Source organism: Ictalurus punctatus, chromosome 15, assembly GCF_001660625.3.
Source record: "Ictalurus punctatus breed USDA103 chromosome 15, Coco_2.0, whole genome shotgun sequence".
In the NCBI taxonomy this organism is placed as follows: domain Eukaryota; kingdom Metazoa; phylum Chordata; class Actinopteri; order Siluriformes; family Ictaluridae; genus Ictalurus; species Ictalurus punctatus.
The window spans coordinates 10,572,642-10,593,258 of record NC_030430.2 but is presented as its reverse complement, the minus strand read 5'-3'; the positions used below and the strand labels follow the sequence as shown (position 1 = coordinate 10,593,258).

Genomic DNA, 20,617 nt, shown 5'->3' with positions numbered 1-20,617 from the left:
AACTGTCCAGTTTTGGTGAGTCTGTGCCCTCTACAGCCTCAGCTTTCTGTTCTTGCCTGATAGAAGTGGAACCCAACGTGGTCTTTTGCTGTTGTAGCCCATCCACCTCAAGGTTTGATGCTTTTCTGCTCACCACAATTGTACAGAGTGGTTATCTGAGTTATTGTAGCCTTTCAGTCAGCTCAAACCAGTCTGGCCATTCTCCGTTGACCTCTCTCATGAAAATGGCATTTCCGTCCACGGACCTGCCACTTGCTGGATGTTTTATTATTATTATTATTATTATTATTATTATTGCTCCATTCTGAGTAAGCTCAAGAGCCTGTTGTGTGTGAAAATCCCAGGACATCAACAGTTATAGAAAAACTCATACCAGCCTGTCTGAAACCAACAATCATGTAATGGTCAAAATCACTGAGATCACATTATGTAGCCCATCCCAGGAAACTCTGGCAGGGGACACCCTGAACAGGGTGGGAACCCTTTGCAGGGCACAACTGCACACACATTCATACACCCTGGGAATTTGGAAATGCCAATCAGCCTACAACACGTCTTTGGACTAGGGGAGGAAACAGGAGTACCTGGAGGAAACCCCGAAGCACAAGCAGAACATGAAAACTCTGCGCACACAGGGCAGGATTCGACACTCCAACCCCGGAGGTGCGAGGCAAATGTGCAAAAGAAAAAAGCCACTCCTCAAGAAAGTCCCTGTTAAGTCTGATTTGAGCTTTGCCAATAAGCACATTGAAGATTTTCAGGCCAAGTGAAAAAATGTGCTATGGCCAGATGAGACAAATCAAACTTGTTAGCATCAACGCCAAAGAGATTATGTCCTGCAGAAAGTCAATACAGCCCACCATCCAAAGAACACCATGCCTGCAGTATGGTGGTGGTAGTATACTGTTGTGTTTCTTTTCAGCAGGGACTGGGGCGCTTGTCAGGATAGAATGGACAATGGGTAGAGCAAAATCCTGACAAATTTGTGAGGAAAACCTGCTGCCCTGTGCCAGAAAGGTGACGGTAGGAAGAAGATTCACCTTCTAACCAACAAACTGACCATACATTGGCTGAAAGAACAGAAAGTTAATGTTCTTGTGTGGTTCAGTCAGAGCCCGGTCTTAAATCCTAAAACCTGTGGAATGACTTGAAGATTGCAGTCCACCAGCAGTCAGCAACGAATTTGACTTTTAGACGAATTACTTAGAAGTATCCAAGCAGACTCAATGCTGCAACTGAAGCAAAAGGTGTTTCCCTTAACATAGGAGTCGCTCAGTTATTCTTGTTTTTTCTTTTTTCTTTTTATTTAAAATTATTTTTCAGAATTTTTTTTCTTTTGCTTGGATGCTGTATGGTTCATTGAGTAACTAAAGCTGGAAAAATTATTATTATTATTTTCAGTTTTCATTTCAGGCTGTAAAGCAACAAAATGTGAACATTTTGAAAGGGGGTGATTCTTTTCTATACCCACTGTAGTAATAAATAAAAGAAAATATGTTAAAATGTCTCACCACAGCACTGTTTAAATTTTAAATCTCAAAATAGTCATATGTTTACACATTCATTCCACATACACTCTATATCAATGGTCACTTTAATAGGAACACCTGTACCCCTGCTAATTCATACACATCATGCCAAACCTTGAGGCAGATGGGCTGCAACAGCAGAAGACCAAATCCGGTTCCACTCTTGTCAGCCAAGAACAGCAATCAGATTCCTGGTTGTTAGTCTGTTAACTCACATTTCCCCCATTCTAATGTTCGATGTGAACATGAACTGAAACTCTTGACCTGTATCTGTATAATTCTACGCATTGCGCCTCTGTCACATGATTGTCTGATTGGATAATTGTACGAATGAACAGGAACAGTTGTCCATGTCATAAATATTAAAGTACCTTTTACTGTATAAAGGAATGTATAAGCATTTCTTAGTTACCTTTTGGATAATAACTGGACATGTGGCAAGATAGCTCAATGAATCAGGGACACGTTTCCTTCACATATATTTTATTTTAAAACAATTATAGGCTTGAACTAAAATATGTCAACATAGTTCAACCCACCAGAGTGGCATCCTTTCTTTCTTTTTTTTTTTTTTAATGGAAATTAAATTTAAAAATTAATCCCCAATGGAAAATAAAATGTTTTAATTTCTCACCAAGAAAGCATTTAAATACTATAAAAATAAATCATTGCACAAAATAATAGGCTGTGTTCGTGATTAGTTCAGATGTGAAACATTTGTGATAAATGATGCCTTTATACACAGAAATATGCTGTACAGTGATGTGTAATGGAAAAATACAGACGTTACAAAATGAATCCACACAAAGCCGAATAAAATCTGTAATAGTTTTATATTGCTAGTTTTCATATTCTCGAATGTACATTTAAATGAAGGAGCAACTAATTTAATGGAGGCAATCAAGTAGTGTAATGCACTGTACATGTGTAAATCATACAGCATGTGAGAATCTGTTAATCACAGAGGAAAAGAAATTTGGTTAAGCACACAGACACAAAACAAAACAAGCATCTTTTTAAAGAAATGTTAAAACATCCATGACACTGAGAAATAATAAAAAATGTCAAGTATCAGTGATTCAAACTCAGGCACTGAAGGGAAAAAAAGTTTGGTATTTAAAATAAAATACACGAAATTCTAGCATCACTGTGCCTCGAAAACGTCAACACGACAATTATCTTCTGCACATATCATAACTAGAGTTTCAGCGATTAAGGGAAAAGAAAATGCGATTTTACGAAGGGCGATAATCATCAACATGAGATCACGGAGAAGGAAATAATATTAGCCAAGAGCATATTTTGCTGCACCTCCACAATCCCATAAACTGTCTATAGACATTTTTCTCCAATAAGACTAAATTACAGACAATTTATCTAGCTTCAGCACAAATACAGTTACAAGAAAATATACGGGGATTTGAAACATTGAGTTGCATAGATTGTGACTGCTCTCACAAGAGGTGTGCAAGTTGACCCAAGTTAAGGAATAGTGACAATGAATACAATACAATGCATGGAATTTAAATGAGATGCACTCTGAATTGATGTACATTACAGGGCAGTCTGGATACTGCAAGAAATATGTCGTATTATAGAATAGTGCTGAGGAACTGTGACCGCTATATGCTAACAAAACACTATGCTATTAAGGCATGACACTGAATGCATGTTTTTTTTTTCCCAATTAGAATCTTGCCAGAGCATCACAACACAAATGCTCACGTCACATGATGCTCAGAGGCAAATCTCTCAGCAATCATTAAAAATACATTTTATCATTGCATTTTTTTTTTAAACGCAAACTTATGTGAATAAGTACTATAGTTTCAACTTGAAACATCCCCCCTCCCCACCATAAGAACTAAAAACCATCAGTGACAACAATTGTACCTACATGTGAAGACTTCATATAAACTGAACAATAGCACAGGTGCATCTCAAAAAATTTTAATATTGTGTAAAAGTTTATTTTTCCCACCTGTACTTTAATTAAAGAAAATGGAACTTTCATATATTCTAGATTCATTACACAAAGTGAAATATTTCAAACCTTTTTTTTTGTTTGTTTTAATCTTGATATGGCTTACAGCTCATGGAAATCAAAAATCCAGTATCTCAACATATCAGAATAAAGGATTTATAATACAGAAATGTGGATCTTCTGAAAAGTATATTAATTTATGCACTCAATACTTGATCGGGGCTCCTTTTTGCATGAATTACTGCATCATTGTGGCATGGCATGGAGGCAATCAGCTTGTGGGACTGCTGAGGTGTTCTGGAAGCCCAGGTTGCTTTGGTAGCAGCCTTCAGCTCGTCTGTATTGTTGGATCTGGTGTCTCCCATAGATTCTCTATGGGTTTCAGGTCAGGTGAGTTGTCTGGCCAATCAAGTACAGTAATACCATGGTCAGCAAACCAGTTACTAGTAGTTTTGGCACTGTGGGCAGTCCAAGTCCTGCTAGAAAAGGAAATCAACATCTCCATAAAGCTTGTGAGCAGATGGAAGCATGAAGTGCTCTAAAATCTCCTGGTAGATGCTGCATTGAGTCTCGACTTGAGAAAATACAGTGGACCAACACCAGCAGATGACATGATACCCCAAATCATCACTGACTGTGGAAACTTCACACTGGTCTTCAAGCAACTTGGATTCTGTGCCTCTTCACTCTTCCTCCAGACTCTGGGACCTTGATTTCCAAATGAAATACAAAATTGACTTTCATCTGAAAAGATGACTTTGGACCACCGAGCAACGGTCCAGTTCTTGTTCCTCTTAGCTCAGGTAAGAAGCTTCTGACATTGTCTCTGGTTCAGGAGTGGCTTGACACAAGGAATGCAACACTGCGACATTTCTGTATTATTCTTTATTCTAATATTTTTAAATACTGGATTTTTGTGATTAAGATTAAAACAAAAAAGGCTTGAAATATTTCACTTTATATGTAATGAATCCAGAATATATGAAAAGTTCCACTTTTTCAACTAAATTACGGGAGGAAAAAAATTACCTTTTCCATGATGTTCAATTAATTTTTTTTTTTAGATGCACCTGTATATGCATGTGCACACACAAACACTACTCCATTATTATTATTATCATCATCATCATCATCATCTAATTCATTTAGACTACTTTAACAGTGGTAGTTGGTCAGGTAAGTATGCAGCATATCAGTGCTCTCAAATGTCAAAACCATTCATCTCTGTTGTTTCATGCACACTTGAGTATGGACTATGACCATGAGAAAGTTGTATCCGTGTGACAGAATGTGATGATCATGTACATTGAGCTGCAGGTTTGGTCATGAAGCAATAAAGGGTACAGAGATGTAATGGGAATATTAAGAGTTCTGAGGCAGAGAATAAGGCAATTCTCTGATGATCAGTCCATCTTCTTTTCTTCTGCACTTTCCTCATGTTTCATAGGAAAATCATCAGTGCTCTCACAGTAAAAGCCCGCCTAACTGAAAAAAAAAATCTGAGTGCTGTGATGACATCCTCCCCTTTCACCCGTCAGAAATATAGAACTTACTCGAATGAGTACTCAATACCCTGATTTCAATACAGGCCACGTTACAGACGTTTCGATAAATGTGGTGAGCAGTGTGTGATGTATATACTTGGTTGAATGATGGAAAACCAGATAATGCTGCTGCTGCATCAGTTCCAAATGAACATATATGTGATCTGATGTGATGATGCAGTGGTGGGAAAGGAAAGGAAGTGAGTGCTGGTCCCTCATTAGTAGATATCAGGACAGTCTGTGTATTTACGATCAAAATAACCTCCAGTGTAGAGCCAGTCCGGTGATCCTGTGTGTGGGTTTGTTCCCAGCTCAAACCACCTGCAAGAGACAGAAGCAGAAATGACAGCACATTTTAAAAACCTTCTCCGGTCAATGTGTTAAGAAAACTTTGTATCTGATTAATTTGTGCTTTCAGAGATGGTACTTTTGTCCACGGGGAAGAATTTGTGGCTACCAACACTATCAGTTTCCATCTGCTAATGCATAGATACCACAGGTTTTTCCCTACCATAGAAATCCTTAGGCGCATCACCTACGTCTTTTTGTGCATTCAATGCGCTGACAAAATAAATAAATAAAATAAAATAAAATAAAATAAAATAATAGAGAGTTGACTTGATCTCAAACGGAAAGGCAAGCTGGCAACAGGAATGAGTGATCAGTGTTTGACGTGCGTTTGTGTGATTGGTGTGGGACAGATACTCATCACCCGGCTAATCAAACAGCTGATGGGATATTTCTCTGTACCGTCACCTTGGGATGGTTATTATATTACATATATATTATATTACAATATTACATACAGTGCCCTCCACTAATATTGGCACCCTTGGTAAATATGAGCAAAGGCAGCTCTGAAAATTTGTCTTTGTTGTTCATCCTTTTGATCTTTTGTTAAAAATTCACAAAAATACTCTGCCCTCATGCACATCAAACAATTGCAAACACACCACAGGTTTAACAAAAAATAAAATTTGTTAAATATAGGTGTGCAACAATTATTGGCACCCCTATGAATTCATGAGAAAAATATATTTCACGTATAATCCCATTGATATTGTTCTACTTTTTATTTTTTAGTACACCTGGGCGACTAGGAACAGGAAATTGCTCAACCAAAACTTTGTTTCACAGGGGTATAAATATGAGGTAACACACAGGCCAAATTCCCTTGGTCATTCATAACAATGGGTTAGACCAAGGAATATAGCTGTGATGTGCAGCAAAAGGTTGTTGAGCGTCACAAAATGGGAAATGGCTATAAGAAAATAGCACAAGCATTGAAAATGCCCATTTCCACCATCAGGGCAATAATTAAGAAGTTCCAGTCAACTGGAAATGTTATGAATCAACCTGGAATTGGATGTGTGTCTATATTGTCTCAACACACTGTGAAGAGGATGGATCGAGTGGCCAAAAAATCTCCAAGGATCACAGCTGGAGAATTGTAGAAGTTATTGGGGTCAGAAAGTCTCCAAAACTACAATCCGAAGTAACCAACATCACCACAAGTTGTTTGGAAGGGTTTCAAGAAAAAAGCCTCTACTCTCATCCAAAAACAATCTCAAGCCTCTTCAGTTTGCCAGACACTACTGGAACTACAAATGGGATCAGGTTCTATGGTCAGATGAAACCAAAATAGATCTTTTTGGCAAAAAACACCAGAGATGGTGTTTTTCTGCCAGAGGACCTGGACATTTGTTTAGGATACATGGCATCATGGACTCAAATCAACAGATATTAAATGAAAGCCTGACTGCCTCTGCCAGAAAGCTTAAAATGGGTCGTGGTTGGATCTTCCAGCAGGACAATGATCCAAGACATACATCAAAATCAACACAAAAATGGTTTAGCGACCACAAAAATCAAGGTCCTGCCATAGCCATCCCAGTCCCCTGACTTGAAACTCATAGAAAACCTGTGGGGTGAACTGAAGAGGAGAGTCCATCAGCGTGGACCTCGAAATGTGAAGGATCTGGAGAGATTCTGTATGGAGGAATGGTCTCAGATCCCTTGCCATGTATTCTCAAACCTCATCAGGCATTATAGGAGAAGACTCAGAGCTGTTATCTTGGCAAAGGGAGGTAACACAAAATATTTACTGAAAGGGTGGCAATAATTGTTACACACCTATATTTAAGATATAGATTTAAAATAAATAAATAAATAAACCTGTATTGTAGGAATAGTTTACAAAACCATCTCTAAAGAGTTTGGACTCCATCAATCCATATTTAGACAGATTGTGTACAAATGGAAGAAATTCCAAGTTCATTGTTACCCTCCTCAGGACGTTGACCAACAAAGATCCCTCCAAGAGCAAGACATGTAATAGTGTGTGAGGTCACAAAGGAACCCAGGGTAAATTCTAAGCAACTAAAGGCCTCTCTCGCATTAGCTAATGTTAATATTCATGAGTCCACCATTAGGAGAACACTGAACAATAATGGTGTGTATGGCAGGGTTGCAAGGAGAAAACCACTGCTCTCCTTAAAGAACATTGCTGCCTGTCTGCAGTTCGCTAAAGATTACATGGACAAACCAGAAGGTTTATGGAAACATGTTTTGAAACCAAAATTAATGTTTTGCTTTAAATGAGAAGCATTATGTTTGGAGAAAGGATAACACTGCATTCCAGCACAAGAACCTTATGCCATCTGTGACACATGGTGGTGGTAGTATCCTGGTTTGGGTCTGTTTTGCTGCATCTGGGCCAGGATGACATGTCAACATTGATGTAACAATGAATTCTGAATTATACCAGCAAATTCTAAAGGAAAATGTCATTACATCTGTCCATGATCTGAATCTCTAGAGAAAGTGTGTCATGCAGCAAGTCAATGACCCTAAGCACAAGTTGTTCTACCAAAGAATGGTTAAAGAAGATTAAAGTTAATGTTTTGGAATGGCCAAGTCAAAGTCTTGATCTTAATCTAACAGTAATGTTGTGGAAGGACCTGAAGCATGCAGTTCATGTGAGGAAATTCACCAACATCCTAGAGTTGAAGCTGTTCTGTACTGAGGAATGGGCCAAAAGTCCTCCAAGCTGATGTGCACGACTGATCAACAGTTACTGGAAATGTTTAGTTGCAGTTATTGCTGCACCAGATACTGAAAGCAAAGGTTCATATACTTAAGCCACTCATATAAATTTAATATTGGATAATTTTCCTCAATAAGTAATCTACTTTTAGGACTTGTAGGAAAATCTGATGATGTTTTAGGTCATATTTATCCAGCTATATAGAAAATTCTAAAAGGTTCACAAACTTAAAGCGCCGCTGTAGATACAGCCAAAAGATCAGATCAACTCTATCTTGCATGATGTTGGTTAAAGCAACATTACTGTGATATAAAATCAAACTGCTTCAAAATGGTCCAGGAAATCAAATACATGGCTTTCTAAATTCAAGGAACTTTTAATAAAATGACCAAGTAAAACATTTTTTAAAAGCAAAATAGTCAGCATTGTATTTCAGATATTATAATGTTAATTAAGGCTTTCTTTTCTGCAAAACTGATTTGATGCTTCTTCATACTTTAAATGGCCTACTGTTACTTATGTAAGAGCTCTGATTCTTCAGAATGAAGGTTGGTCCCACATACCAAGCTGCATATGATCAAATGTTAAGTGAAAAAGGAATAATACAAAACTATAAAAAGTCCATGATGACAAGCACAGTGATAAAATTTTCTTTGAAAATACTTATTTCACTAGCATCTGAATGCAAATTTTACAGATCTCTTAACAGAACAACTAAATGTCTCTCTGTCCTGGTGGTGTTTGGAGAAAAGAACCTGAAAAAGCTATGCATTCAATGCATAAAGAATTTGTATTGTATTGGTGTGCTCAGTGCTTACCTAGTAGACCATTCCTCATTTTCCTTTGCCCTATCTTTACGAGCTGCTCTCTGCTTCTCCTCCAGCCTCTCCTTCTCCCTGCTGGCTTCATCTACATACACACACACACACACACACAATTTATGACAATCCTCTGTATGCAAAGAAGTATTTGTTGATTTTTTTTTTTAGTTTGAGAATAGCACCAGAAGAATGCCATTCATTAGATTCCAGATATATATATATATATATATATATATATATAAAATAAAAATTTAAAAAAACCTTCATTACCCATGTCTCCATTCTCCATGGCTCGTATGTCAGGTCGTAGGCGGCAGTCTGTCTGGGGTAAAACACCCTCCATGCCAGACTCCAATTCATTCAGGGTGATGGCAAAATTAGTAAAGTTATACATCTGCCAAGAGACACGAGGGGCATGGGCAATCAGTATAAATGAGTTAGGATGAGTTATAGATCCAGATGTTCTGTGTGATGTGAGTGTGTACGTATACCTCTGGTGAGTGAGGTGGTCTAGGACACACTCTCCAGAGTAGAGTGCTACCAGGGATCACAGCTACAGTCTCCTGTACCTCCGGCATGTCATCTGCATCATCATTTTCTGCAACATCTGCATCTTCCTGCAAACATGCCCACATACACTCACACAAATATTCTGTCATCTTACTTTTATCACACAAGCAAATTAACCGCAAGTGTTTCAGCCAATTAACATTTGAACTGGCTGTAACTCGCTTTCCACTTGTATATCATTAGTGTGGTATAACTCGCCAAAAAGGCCTGTCTGCCACTCACACAAATAGGTAGGGGCGATATTGACATAAAACTATATCACGAAATTTTCTGGTATTTATTGCAATAACGATATCAGTGACAATATAAATATAATACCGTGCACCACTGTTTTTGGCTCCAAGTGATAGCTGCATGGAGTCTTGAGAGCCTCAGAAACACAAACATTGATCTAAAAGTAAAACTGATTTTCTGTAACCGAACCAGTTATAGATTGTAGTGGTAACTCCTCGTTTAGCGATAAACTCCACCTCTGCTTCACGTCCGCCTTCTGCCGCACTTGTTTTCGCTCTGCACATGACCTGTGAACGGGTCGCAGACCATCACGCACAGAAATACGTAATCAACTAGGCCTTATCGTTATTATCGCGGTAAGACTAATTCATACTGTGGGGAGAATTTCTACCGGTATAATAGCAAACGATAAAATATCGCCCATCCCTACACATCTTTAAAAAAGACTGCACAAAATTTCCACCCACAGTTTCCCTGTTTGTCAATTTATTGCAAATTGGAGTGCGGTAATTTAACATCAGCAATGGGTGAATGTTTGATTTGCAGTTCGCATCATCAATATCATAAATTAGAATAGCAAATATTAAACAGAGTAGAATAAGTAACAATAAATTGCAAATAACACAAAATGGCAATTGTGTACGCAAGAACCTCATACTAAAATATAGATAATTTGATTTGGTGCCAACTAATGTGTAAATGTGAATTTGAATGCTTAGACAGTCTCTAGAGTTTACATTTGGTCAGCGGCAGTTCTGCAGACAGAAACGCATTGCTGATGAAAGAGGTCAGAGGAGAATGGCCATACTGGTTCGAGCTGACAGTAAGACTCAGCGGAAACTCAAATAATCACTGATTACAACTGTGGTGAGCAGAAAAGCATCTCAGAACGCAGACCATATCAAACTTTGAGGTAGACTGGCTACGACAGCAGAAAACAAACAGGTTCCACTCGCGTCAACCAAGAACCAGAATCTGAGGCTAGAGAGGACACAAGCTCACCAAAACTGGGCGTTTGAAGACTGGAAAAATATCTTCAATTGTCCAGTTTTGGCATTTCACCTGTACCTGCAAGATGTGCATTGCGGGTGTATAAGCCGAACCGGGGAAAATAAACGTTAAAATCTACATGGATGTACTGTATGTTTAATTAGAGAACATGGATTTTGGAAATGCAGCAAAAGGATGCTTTCTCACCGGCTTTTGTTTCTTGGTGTCTGCTGCTCCTTTTTTATCATTTTTGCGATGAGAATCGTATGCCTGTGGGTCTACGCTCCATATGCATTCCGTCCATTTTCCATAGATCACGCATCGCTTTTTCTTACTGCGACACAGAGACAGACATGAGAAAAGAGCATCCAGTGAGACAAACAGGCAAGCAACGAATCCTAGCAGTGGTGATAGATTTATTAAACATGAAAATGCTGTGGCATCAACTTACATGAACACACTGTAGTGTGTGTGATTTTGGCACATGAGTGCAGTGTAATTCACAGGATTACTGGTCATGAAATTAAAAGAACCTATTCAAGAATTCTGTCTTTACAAATGACTCCAGCATGCATGCAAATTCAAATCCTCACTTGGAAGTGTATTCAAATACATTTCTGGCAAGTAACCAGAAACACTAGTTAACAAATAAATGTGCTTGAGGTTAATTCTTTCTTAAAGTTACAAATTAGTCACTGTAGACCTATGCATTGTAACCGTTTTGGTTACAAGCACACACAAACACACACACACCCAGAGATAAGTGAAAATTTTCAATGACTCATGCTGTTACATGCACAATGAGAAGTGACAGAGGAAACTTTTCTCTCATTTCTAATTTTAAAATGGTAAACAACACTAAACATACCTATAAACAAATAAAATGTATACTTTAATTAGTGAAAAATTGGCAGTGTTGGCAAATTGCTGAGATATAACAGGAATTAAACAAACACTCAGATTTTGGGTGGTAATGACATCTCATCTGATAACAGGGTACTACTCAAAAAGGAAGACAATGGGTCTCACCTTTTATCCTGGATGTATCCCTCAACTCTGTGTAGCTCTTTGCCAAACAGCCCACAGGGTTTGAAGTTCAGCACACATTTATCTCCAGTACTGTCCATTTAACCAGACCGAGAAAAAACAATAAATAAATAAGTATTATTTAAATATATATATATATATATATATATATATATATATATATATATATATATATATATATATATATATATATATATATATATTTTGCTATTAGCACCCTTGTTCAATATGAGTTCAATATTGTTTAACCTGTTTAACCCTGATCAAAGAATTCACAAAAATAGTCTGCCCGCATGGATAAACAATTGCAAACACGACAGTTTTATAAAAAAAATAAATAAATAAAAAAAAAACTTTGTTAAATATAGGTGTGCAACAATTATTGGCACCCCTATGAATTCATATCAGAAAAATATATTTGAAGTATATTCCCATTGATATTTTACATTTTATAGTACACCTGAGTGACTAGGAACAGGAAATTGTTCTACCAGGACTTCCTCTTTCACAGGTGTATAAATATGAGGTAACACATATGCCAAATTCCCTTAGTCATTCATAAAAATGGGTAAGACCAAGGAATATAGCAGTAATGTGCAGAAAAAGGTTGTTGAGCTTCACAAAATGGGAAATGGCTATAAGAAAATAGCACAAGCATTGAAAATGCCCATTTCCACAACCAGGGCAATAATTAAGAAGTTCCAGTCAACTGTAAATATGACTTGGAAGAGGACATGTGTCTATGAATCAACCTGGAATTGGACGTGTCTCTATATTGTCTCAATGCACTGTGAAGAGGATTGTTCGAGTGGCCAAAAGAAAATCTCCAAAGATCACAGCTGGAGAATTGCAGAAGTTAGTTGTGTCTTGGGGTCAGTAAGTCTCCAAAACTACAAACTGTCACCTACATCACCACAAGTTGTTTGGCAGAGTTTCAAGAAAAAATCCTCTACTCTCATCCAAAAACAATCTGAAGCGTCTTCAGTTTGCCAGACACTACTGGAACTTCAAATGGGGTTCTATGGTCAGATGAAACCAAAATAGAGCTTTTTGGCAATAAACACCAGAGGTGGTTTTGGTGCACACAGAGAGGTAGCCATATGGAAAAGTACCTCATGTCCACGGTTAAATATGGTGGTGGCTCTAATATTTTGGGGCTGTTTTTCTGCCAGAGGACCTGGACATTTTGTTAGGATACATGGCATCATGGACTATCAAATATCAACAGATATTAAATGAAAGCCTGACTGCCTCTGCCTTAAAAAGCTTAAAATGGGTCGTGGTTGGATCTTCCAGCAGGACAATGATCCAAAACATACATCAGAATCAACACAAAAATGGTTTAGTGACCACAAAAATCAAGGTCCTGCCCTGGCCATCCCAGTCCCCTGACTTGAAACTCATAGAAAACCTGTGGGGTGAACTGAAGAGGAGAGTCCATCAGCGTGGACCTCGAAATGTGAAGGATCTGGAGAGATTCTGTATGGAGGAATGGTCACAAATCCCTTGCCATGTATTCTCCAACCTCATCAGGCATTATAGGAGAAGACTCAGAGCTGTTATCTTGGCAAAGGGAGGTAACACAACGTATTTACTAAATGGGTTCCAAGAATTGTTGCACATCTATATTTAATATATAGATTTTTTAAAATATATATATAAACCTGTGTTTTGTTTGCAATTGTTTGATATCCATGAGAGCAGAGAATTTGTGAATTTTTTAAACAAAAGATCAAGGGTGCCAATTGAACAAGGGTGCCAATATTATTGAAGGGCACTGTACATCAAACAGCATCTCGACCTACATTACTCCTACTTATTTATTACTATCCAATCTTTCCACTCAATGCTATTGTATTGGAGTGGTGTATGTTACAGTAGGGTTCTGATTTATTTTAAACATGGCACAAACACACGAAAGGCAGAAATCAGTATTCCACATTTTGCAGTTTTACAACCTGGAGCTGAAATGGATTTAACAGGAATTTTCCTATTTGTCTTACATATCTAATACTTGAAGCCACAAAATATTTTTTACTGTGACAAAAAGGTTCATTAAACAAAAAAAGTAGTCACCAATTGGTAGAGCCACCTTTGGCTGCAGTCCCAGCTGCTAGGATATGTCACTTAGATTTCCACATCTGGATTCTGATATTTTGCCCATTCTTCTTAGAAACATTTCCTAAGCTCTGCCATATTGGATGGAGATCAAAATAGTCCATTTCCAGATCTTGCCACAGAGATCCAATCAAATTGAGGTCTTGGTCCAGAGTGAATCATTCGAACACATTTAGGTTCTTGGTTACGAAGAACTCCACTGTAGCTTTGGTAGTATACTTCAGGTTGTGAACCTCCACACTGGTCTCAGAATGCTCAGTTTTGTCTCATCACACCCATTTCCACATGTTTGTCTCCAAACAGGACTTAATCAGGACTTCAACAGCCCCCCCCCCCCCCCCCCTCCCTCAATAATTGCACTTTTTCCTACCAAACTATATTTTTTCCCCTCACTTCAATATAATGGGTTATTTTGTGTATATTTAAGACATATAATCTGAAAAAAGTCCAATTCAGTTCCAGGTTGTAACACTTCAAAACGTGGAAAAGACACTGTAATCACTATATATTAACAACATAATGGTCAAAGAACTTCTCAAGGGTGACAGAACAAGTTTACATTTTCGATTTTGTCCTTTAGCCACCACAGTGGAAGTATTAAAGTCATATTAATTTCTTATGTTATCATGATACTAATTTTAATGCCATAATGAAATCAGTGGTGTACCTGTGATTCAGTATTTCTACAGTGCCGTATTGCTCAATCCACAGTTTGCCCACAATGACATTGTGTACACAGCAGAAAGGGTTTGACCATGTGTATGCCTCTTTGTGCCTGCAAGGAACACACACACACACACACACACACACACACACACACACACACACACACACACACACACACACACACACACACACACACACACACACACACACACACACACACACACACACACACACACACACACACACACACACACAGAGAGAGAGCATGTGACCAGCCAGTTACCCAGCAACTACAGAACACTTTTGGTCTGAAACCTTGATATTCTGTCTCATTCAGGAAAAAATCCAGTCAAAAACGCAAATATACACTCAGCGACACATGTGCGCGCACATACACTGCCCTTGGTTAGACAATAAATCAGGATTAATCCACTATTTACACACATTAATCTAAATCACACATGTAGGGTGTGACTCACTTGAGGAGCTCTAAAGTGATGGTTCCTTTTGGTTCTGCTTCCACACTCTTACCCCAGAACTTGAGCTTTGGGTATATCGAGCCATGGAACACGAAGTCCTCTGCTAGACCCTCAGCATGGAATGCACTGATTGGTGGGTGATGACTCACCTGTTCTGAGATCAACCTGAAGCCCTGATCCTCTCTGAGAGAGACAGAGAGAAGAGAAACAGATGGTTGATAAAGAAAAGGGAAGGATGATATATTTCACCAATAACACACGCCTAGGAGTATTTAATGCAACCATCAAATCCTGTAATCTTGGAGATAACATCATGCTAATAAGACCCTAAGAACCCTCTGAAATAGATGGGTTCCTAAAAAAGGCAAAGAAGAGCTCAGAAGAAAGAAGGGCCACTTTCACATTAGAAGCTTTATGGCTGATTCTCAATCCCTGATTGTATCTGGTCTTTCAGTCTTGGCAGTTCAGCTTCCTCTTTGTAAGTCATGATCTTACTATTATAAGGTTCCTTTGGGGTTAAGAAGAATGGGAGATGCACCATATGGGCAAAAGTTTGCAGACACCTGACAATCACACCGATATTTGGGCTTTCCCCAATCTTGCACAATTGTATAGGATGTCTTTGTATGTTGTAGCTTTACATTTTCCCTTTGTCACTGTACAGCATGGCAATGTCCCCACAAAGCGAGCTCCATGAAACCATGGTTTGCCAAGGTCGGAGTGGAATAATTTGAGCGACCTGCACAGAGCCCTGACCTCAACCCCACTGACCACCTTTGGAATGAACTGGAATGCTGACGGTGTGTCAGGCCTCCTCACCTGAAAATCAGTGCTTGACTTCATTAATGCTCTGTGCAGCTGAATGAGTACAAATCCCCCACAGACACTTTCCAAAATCTAGTGAAAAGCCTTCCCAGAAGCGTGGACCTTAAAAGGGACAGCAAAAGGGGGACTAAATCTGGAACAGTCCACAAACTTTTGGCCACACAGTGTAGAACTTTCTAGTACTGTGAACAGACCTGATGAAATGACTTGCATACACACATTTTTGAAACCAACAATGTCACATTTAAAATCTACATGAGTCATAAAAGTAAAGTAGTTGTATTTGCAAGACAATCCATCATTGTGGCAACAAACTGAACAAACTAGCAGCACAAGCCTTCGAGCCTAATCACAAAGATTATAGTGGCCGACATCTTGGTTGTTCATGATTAGAGTACGAAAGCAAAAAGTGCCAGATGCATAGCTTTTGCTGGTGTTTGTGGTCATTATTAGCCTTTTTTCTCTTCAAACTAGCTGCTACTCAGATGCTATCAGCACTGTATGCTGCAGTCAGTAACACGCACATGCACAGGGAGGTGCAAAACGTTCAATCCAATACGATGTTCTAATTATGATCGAGTGCAAGATATTTATTCAATTTAGAACTGCACGTGTCAAATTCATTTTTTAAAAATCATACGTGTGTTCACACTGCTCTATTAAAACACAGATTTTTGCCACTTCACCCTTTTACCATAAATGTACAAGATAGTGTTTAAACCTACACCCATTAGCTATAATGCCTTGGCCTCTACACTCGAAAATTACTTGTTGGATATTTTCATTGTTTACCGTGTGAGCTCATAGGTTTCCCCTAAGAGAGGGTTAAACGGCTTTCCAGTTCTGTCCCACTGAGAAGCCACAGCGGACACAGCAAAGGCAGCTACAGCCTGAGGGAATGAGGGGAAGAATGATTGATAGAAAGAAAGCAAAATCAGACAAAGCCATTGCCTACAAATTCACACAGCGTGACTTTCTATGGCAAACCTTCCCTATGTACAGTATCTCACAAAAGTGAGTACACCCCTCACATTTTTGTGAATATTTGACATTAATGGCTGTGTGTTGAGTTATTTTGAGGTGACAGCAAATTTACACTGTTATACAAGCTGTACACTCACTACTTTACATTGTAGCAAAGTGTCATTTCTTCAGTGTTGTCACATGAAAAGATATAATCATATATTTACAAAAATGTGAGGGGTGTACTCACTTTTGTGAGATACAGTAGGTGTATTAAAAAGGTATACCATTAATGAAACCTATGATTTATATATTTGACTGTGTAAATTTAGCCTTAGAGAAAACGACACTTGTATTTAGAGGTGATCCTGACCTTACAGACTACAGACTGTCTTACACACAGTCTTAGACACATACACAAATCCTGTTCTAGCAAAAATGTTTAGTAGTAATAAATCTTCACGTGTTTTGACCTTCATAAATTGTGATATACTAGCTCTGTTAAATGAAATGCTTAGGTCATATTGCCTTGACCCCACAGAACAATTCTCTCAAATTAAACACATGCAGTAGCAACACTCATTAGACACTCTTCATTTCAAGCCTCAAAATGATGCATGCACTGAAAGATTTTATAAGACGTGCTCTTGTAAAATGGTCATGTGTACGCTTATGTCCACCTGCATTCTCTCAATGGAGTCAGACTCTGCACAGGCTTTGAAGATGAGGTATGTGTGCTCCATGTACTCGCTGATTCTCTGCAGAAAGCTTAGTGGCTCGTTGAACACAATGGGCATGGTGATCTTAGACAGTTCCTGTGACAGGAACACAACTGATGAGTTCAAAGCCACAACAACTGAGAGGAACACATTGAGAAAAAACAAAACAAAAAAACACTAGTTATTGTGTCTGATGGCCTCACCAGTCCTATACATTTCTTCAGGATGCTCCATACGCTGAAGTTATTTCTGGAGAACATGGGGGCAGGAAGGGTTGACCTGAAAAGGTAAAGTCACATCCACATTAGCACCATCATGCAGCATGTACAGTACCATGACAGCTGGCAGATTTTCAGAAGAGACAAGCTAACACCCATGGTGGTGAATCCAGCCAAGGAATCTGACTCTACCTGCGTTTCTTGATTCCATTCTCTTGTACAGTGCCACTGGTCTTCTCAGCACTAGCATCAACTACCGCATCTTTAAAACTGGCTTCTGAAGTGCCCTCACATGACTCGTCTGAATCCAAGCCTGTCGCACAAAAATAAGCCTTATAATGGGTCAGACTGAGACACGCAGTCATACCTGAAAAGTTGTATAACGTCTTGTACAAAATCGGCGCGTCACATTCACTTACTTTCATTGATACTGACACATTAACAACACAACCAAGAGATCACATGTAATGCCAATAAGAGAACACGTGTAGATAAATGCATAGCCGGAAATATGCACAGACACATGCAATGCCACTCCGTACATTCCCCTCACACACACACACACACACACACACACACACAGAGTTGGAGAGTCTGGACTGAAACCAAAGCTCTAATTACAGCTGAATGTCTCACAGCAGCACCACAGCTCACTCACATCCTTCAGAGGCTCCCAGAGGAGAACCATTGATAATGACAATGACAATCTCCTTTAGAAAATTAGGAAGACTTCAATTCAACCCCCCTCTCCCTATTAAGAAAGAAAGAATGCCCTAATTGGCATTTGCTAGGGACTAACGTAACGCAGCAACCAAGCTCTAGCCTCAAAAACTCTAGCATAAAGCTATTTCCATGACCACCAAGGCTCAGGGTAAAAGAACAAAAGTGGTGACTTGATACAGAGGAGTATTCGCTGGGTCATTTCGACCTTTTCTTATCAAGTACAACCTGACTGGAACAAAGAGTTTAGAAACATTATAAATCTTTAATGGTCTGTTTCTCCCTTTCATTGATTTATGCATCTTTTTTTTTTTTAATCTCAGTGTAAGCAGCAGTGACAGGAGCTGTCAGCCAGTCTGGTCAACGCTGCTACATTATTAACAGCATGGGCAAAGAGGAAAGGTAAGATGATACCCAGGTGCCTGGCTATTGTCATCCACTGGCCTGCTAAAAGCAAACAAACAGCCTTATGGGGCTAATTCAGAAGGAGCAACATTCAAAAGGTGTGCTAAAGACAGTTAAGAGAAATGAGGCAAGTCATTGAGGGAGGTGCTGGAAGTGCTGTTTAAAAGCAGCCACAATGTTGCTACCGAGTTCCCTCTGGAAGTATGCTAGGTCCAGCTTACATTTTTGACTTACAATTTCCAGGAATATCTACAGAATTATAATTAATAGAAATCAGAGATGCACCGACACTAAATTTCTCAGCCGATACCGATAACCGATTATTCAGAGTGATATCGGCCGATAAAGATAACCGATAGTTCTGCCTTTTATGCCTTAAATTATTTTAAATAACTTCATAATAATTCATTTAAAAGAATTCTGAAGGAATTGCAAATAAAAACGTTATTCTCTCTATTTCAACAAGTTGTTTCACAGTAACTGGTCTCAAACAGAAAACACTTTACTCTAATTAACATGAACACATGAACTAAATTCTGAAGTTTAAAGTAAGATTATTAACTTATTGAATGTTATTTATTCATATTAACATCGACTGAATTCTAAAAAACCTCCTGTTAGTCTCACATTCACTCACCACAAACACAAGCCTTTCTACTTCATCACTGAACATCAAACATATCAATATAATATATAGAAATATATAATATCAACTTTTTTATATATTAACATTAAGCGGATATGAAATATACTACTCTACAAATATATTTTTCTGTACAATATATACTTTTTTGTCAACTCATCTTCATTTAAATCTTTCAGCGTTGTACTGGCCCTTTAATTCAGTGCGAGGGTGAGCGGGCAGCGTGGTTAAATAAATAAATAAATGAATGAATGAATGAATGAATGAATGAATGAATAGACTCAACGCCGAAACTCCCGCTTCACTGCTGCTCACTTCCGGTGTAAAATTTTAACGGTACAGAGATTACAGACTGCAGTTTGTCGTCATTCCACACACGAGACATCTTTACACACAGCACGAAATCGATGTGTTTACCCGCCCTCTTTTGACTGACAGGATATAATCGGCCCTGATCATCGGATGTTTTTAAACTAATCGGCCGATAGCAGATAGCGGGCAAAACTGCCTTTTCGGTGCACCTCTAATAGAAACGTTACTTATTAAACAATAAATCTCATACCATTTATTTAACAGCAATGCACCTTGCAAGCAACGACTGTCAACTAGCATGTTACCAAACAGCCCGACTCACCACGGCTTGGTGTCGCTCACCCTATTCGTCACATAACTCTAATCATGAATGTAGACTTTCTGTGGACGTTTTTCGATTCAAAATTCAAATAAACCATTTTGAAATGAAATCAGGCATGTCTCATATGACGTGAATGTGCTGCATCCCTCTCTTTTTCTCTCAAGTGAAGCAATAAGCACAAGACACGACGAGTTTGTGTAAATGGAAGCACACGCACTCAAACAAGCGTGACAATATGTCGACCTTTAGCTGTGCATCCGTGGCTGAATCTCACAAGTCTTTCTACACTATGCGTGAGGGCACTAGGTCGGGCGTTCAGCTCGGTTACATTATACCCTATCAAGAACATGAACAAAATCATTTGAAAATTTGCCCTAACTAGAAGATGGTGGATTTTACTTAAATCGCACGGAAGTAACTTTACTCAGGGTAAATAAATGAAAAGGAATCTAAAAAAACATT

General features: G+C 38.6%; 1 protein-coding gene across 1 annotated transcript in view; it reads right to left on the bottom strand.

The window, feature by feature from the left end:
* Positions 1 to 2,343: 2,343 nt before the first annotated feature.
* The window catches only part of osbpl2b (oxysterol binding protein-like 2b), a 29,386-nt gene continuing 11,112 nt past the window's right edge, over positions 2,344 to 20,617 (bottom strand). The window contains exons 3-14 of the mRNA XM_017487725.3: positions 17,946 to 18,066; positions 17,739 to 17,814; positions 17,497 to 17,631; positions 16,646 to 16,743; positions 15,029 to 15,211; positions 14,551 to 14,658; positions 11,748 to 11,837; positions 10,926 to 11,052; positions 9,416 to 9,541; positions 9,195 to 9,318; positions 8,922 to 9,012; positions 2,344 to 5,378 (exon numbers count right to left, since the gene is read on the bottom strand). Of these exons, the coding sequence (XP_017343214.1) occupies positions 5,276 to 5,378; positions 8,922 to 9,012; positions 9,195 to 9,318; positions 9,416 to 9,541; positions 10,926 to 11,052; positions 11,748 to 11,837; positions 14,551 to 14,658; positions 15,029 to 15,211; positions 16,646 to 16,743; positions 17,497 to 17,631; positions 17,739 to 17,814; positions 17,946 to 18,066 (1,382 nt within the window). The 3' untranslated portion in view covers positions 2,344 to 5,275. The remainder of the gene's footprint in view (positions 5,379 to 8,921; positions 9,013 to 9,194; positions 9,319 to 9,415; positions 9,542 to 10,925; positions 11,053 to 11,747; positions 11,838 to 14,550; positions 14,659 to 15,028; positions 15,212 to 16,645; positions 16,744 to 17,496; positions 17,632 to 17,738; positions 17,815 to 17,945; positions 18,067 to 20,617) is intronic.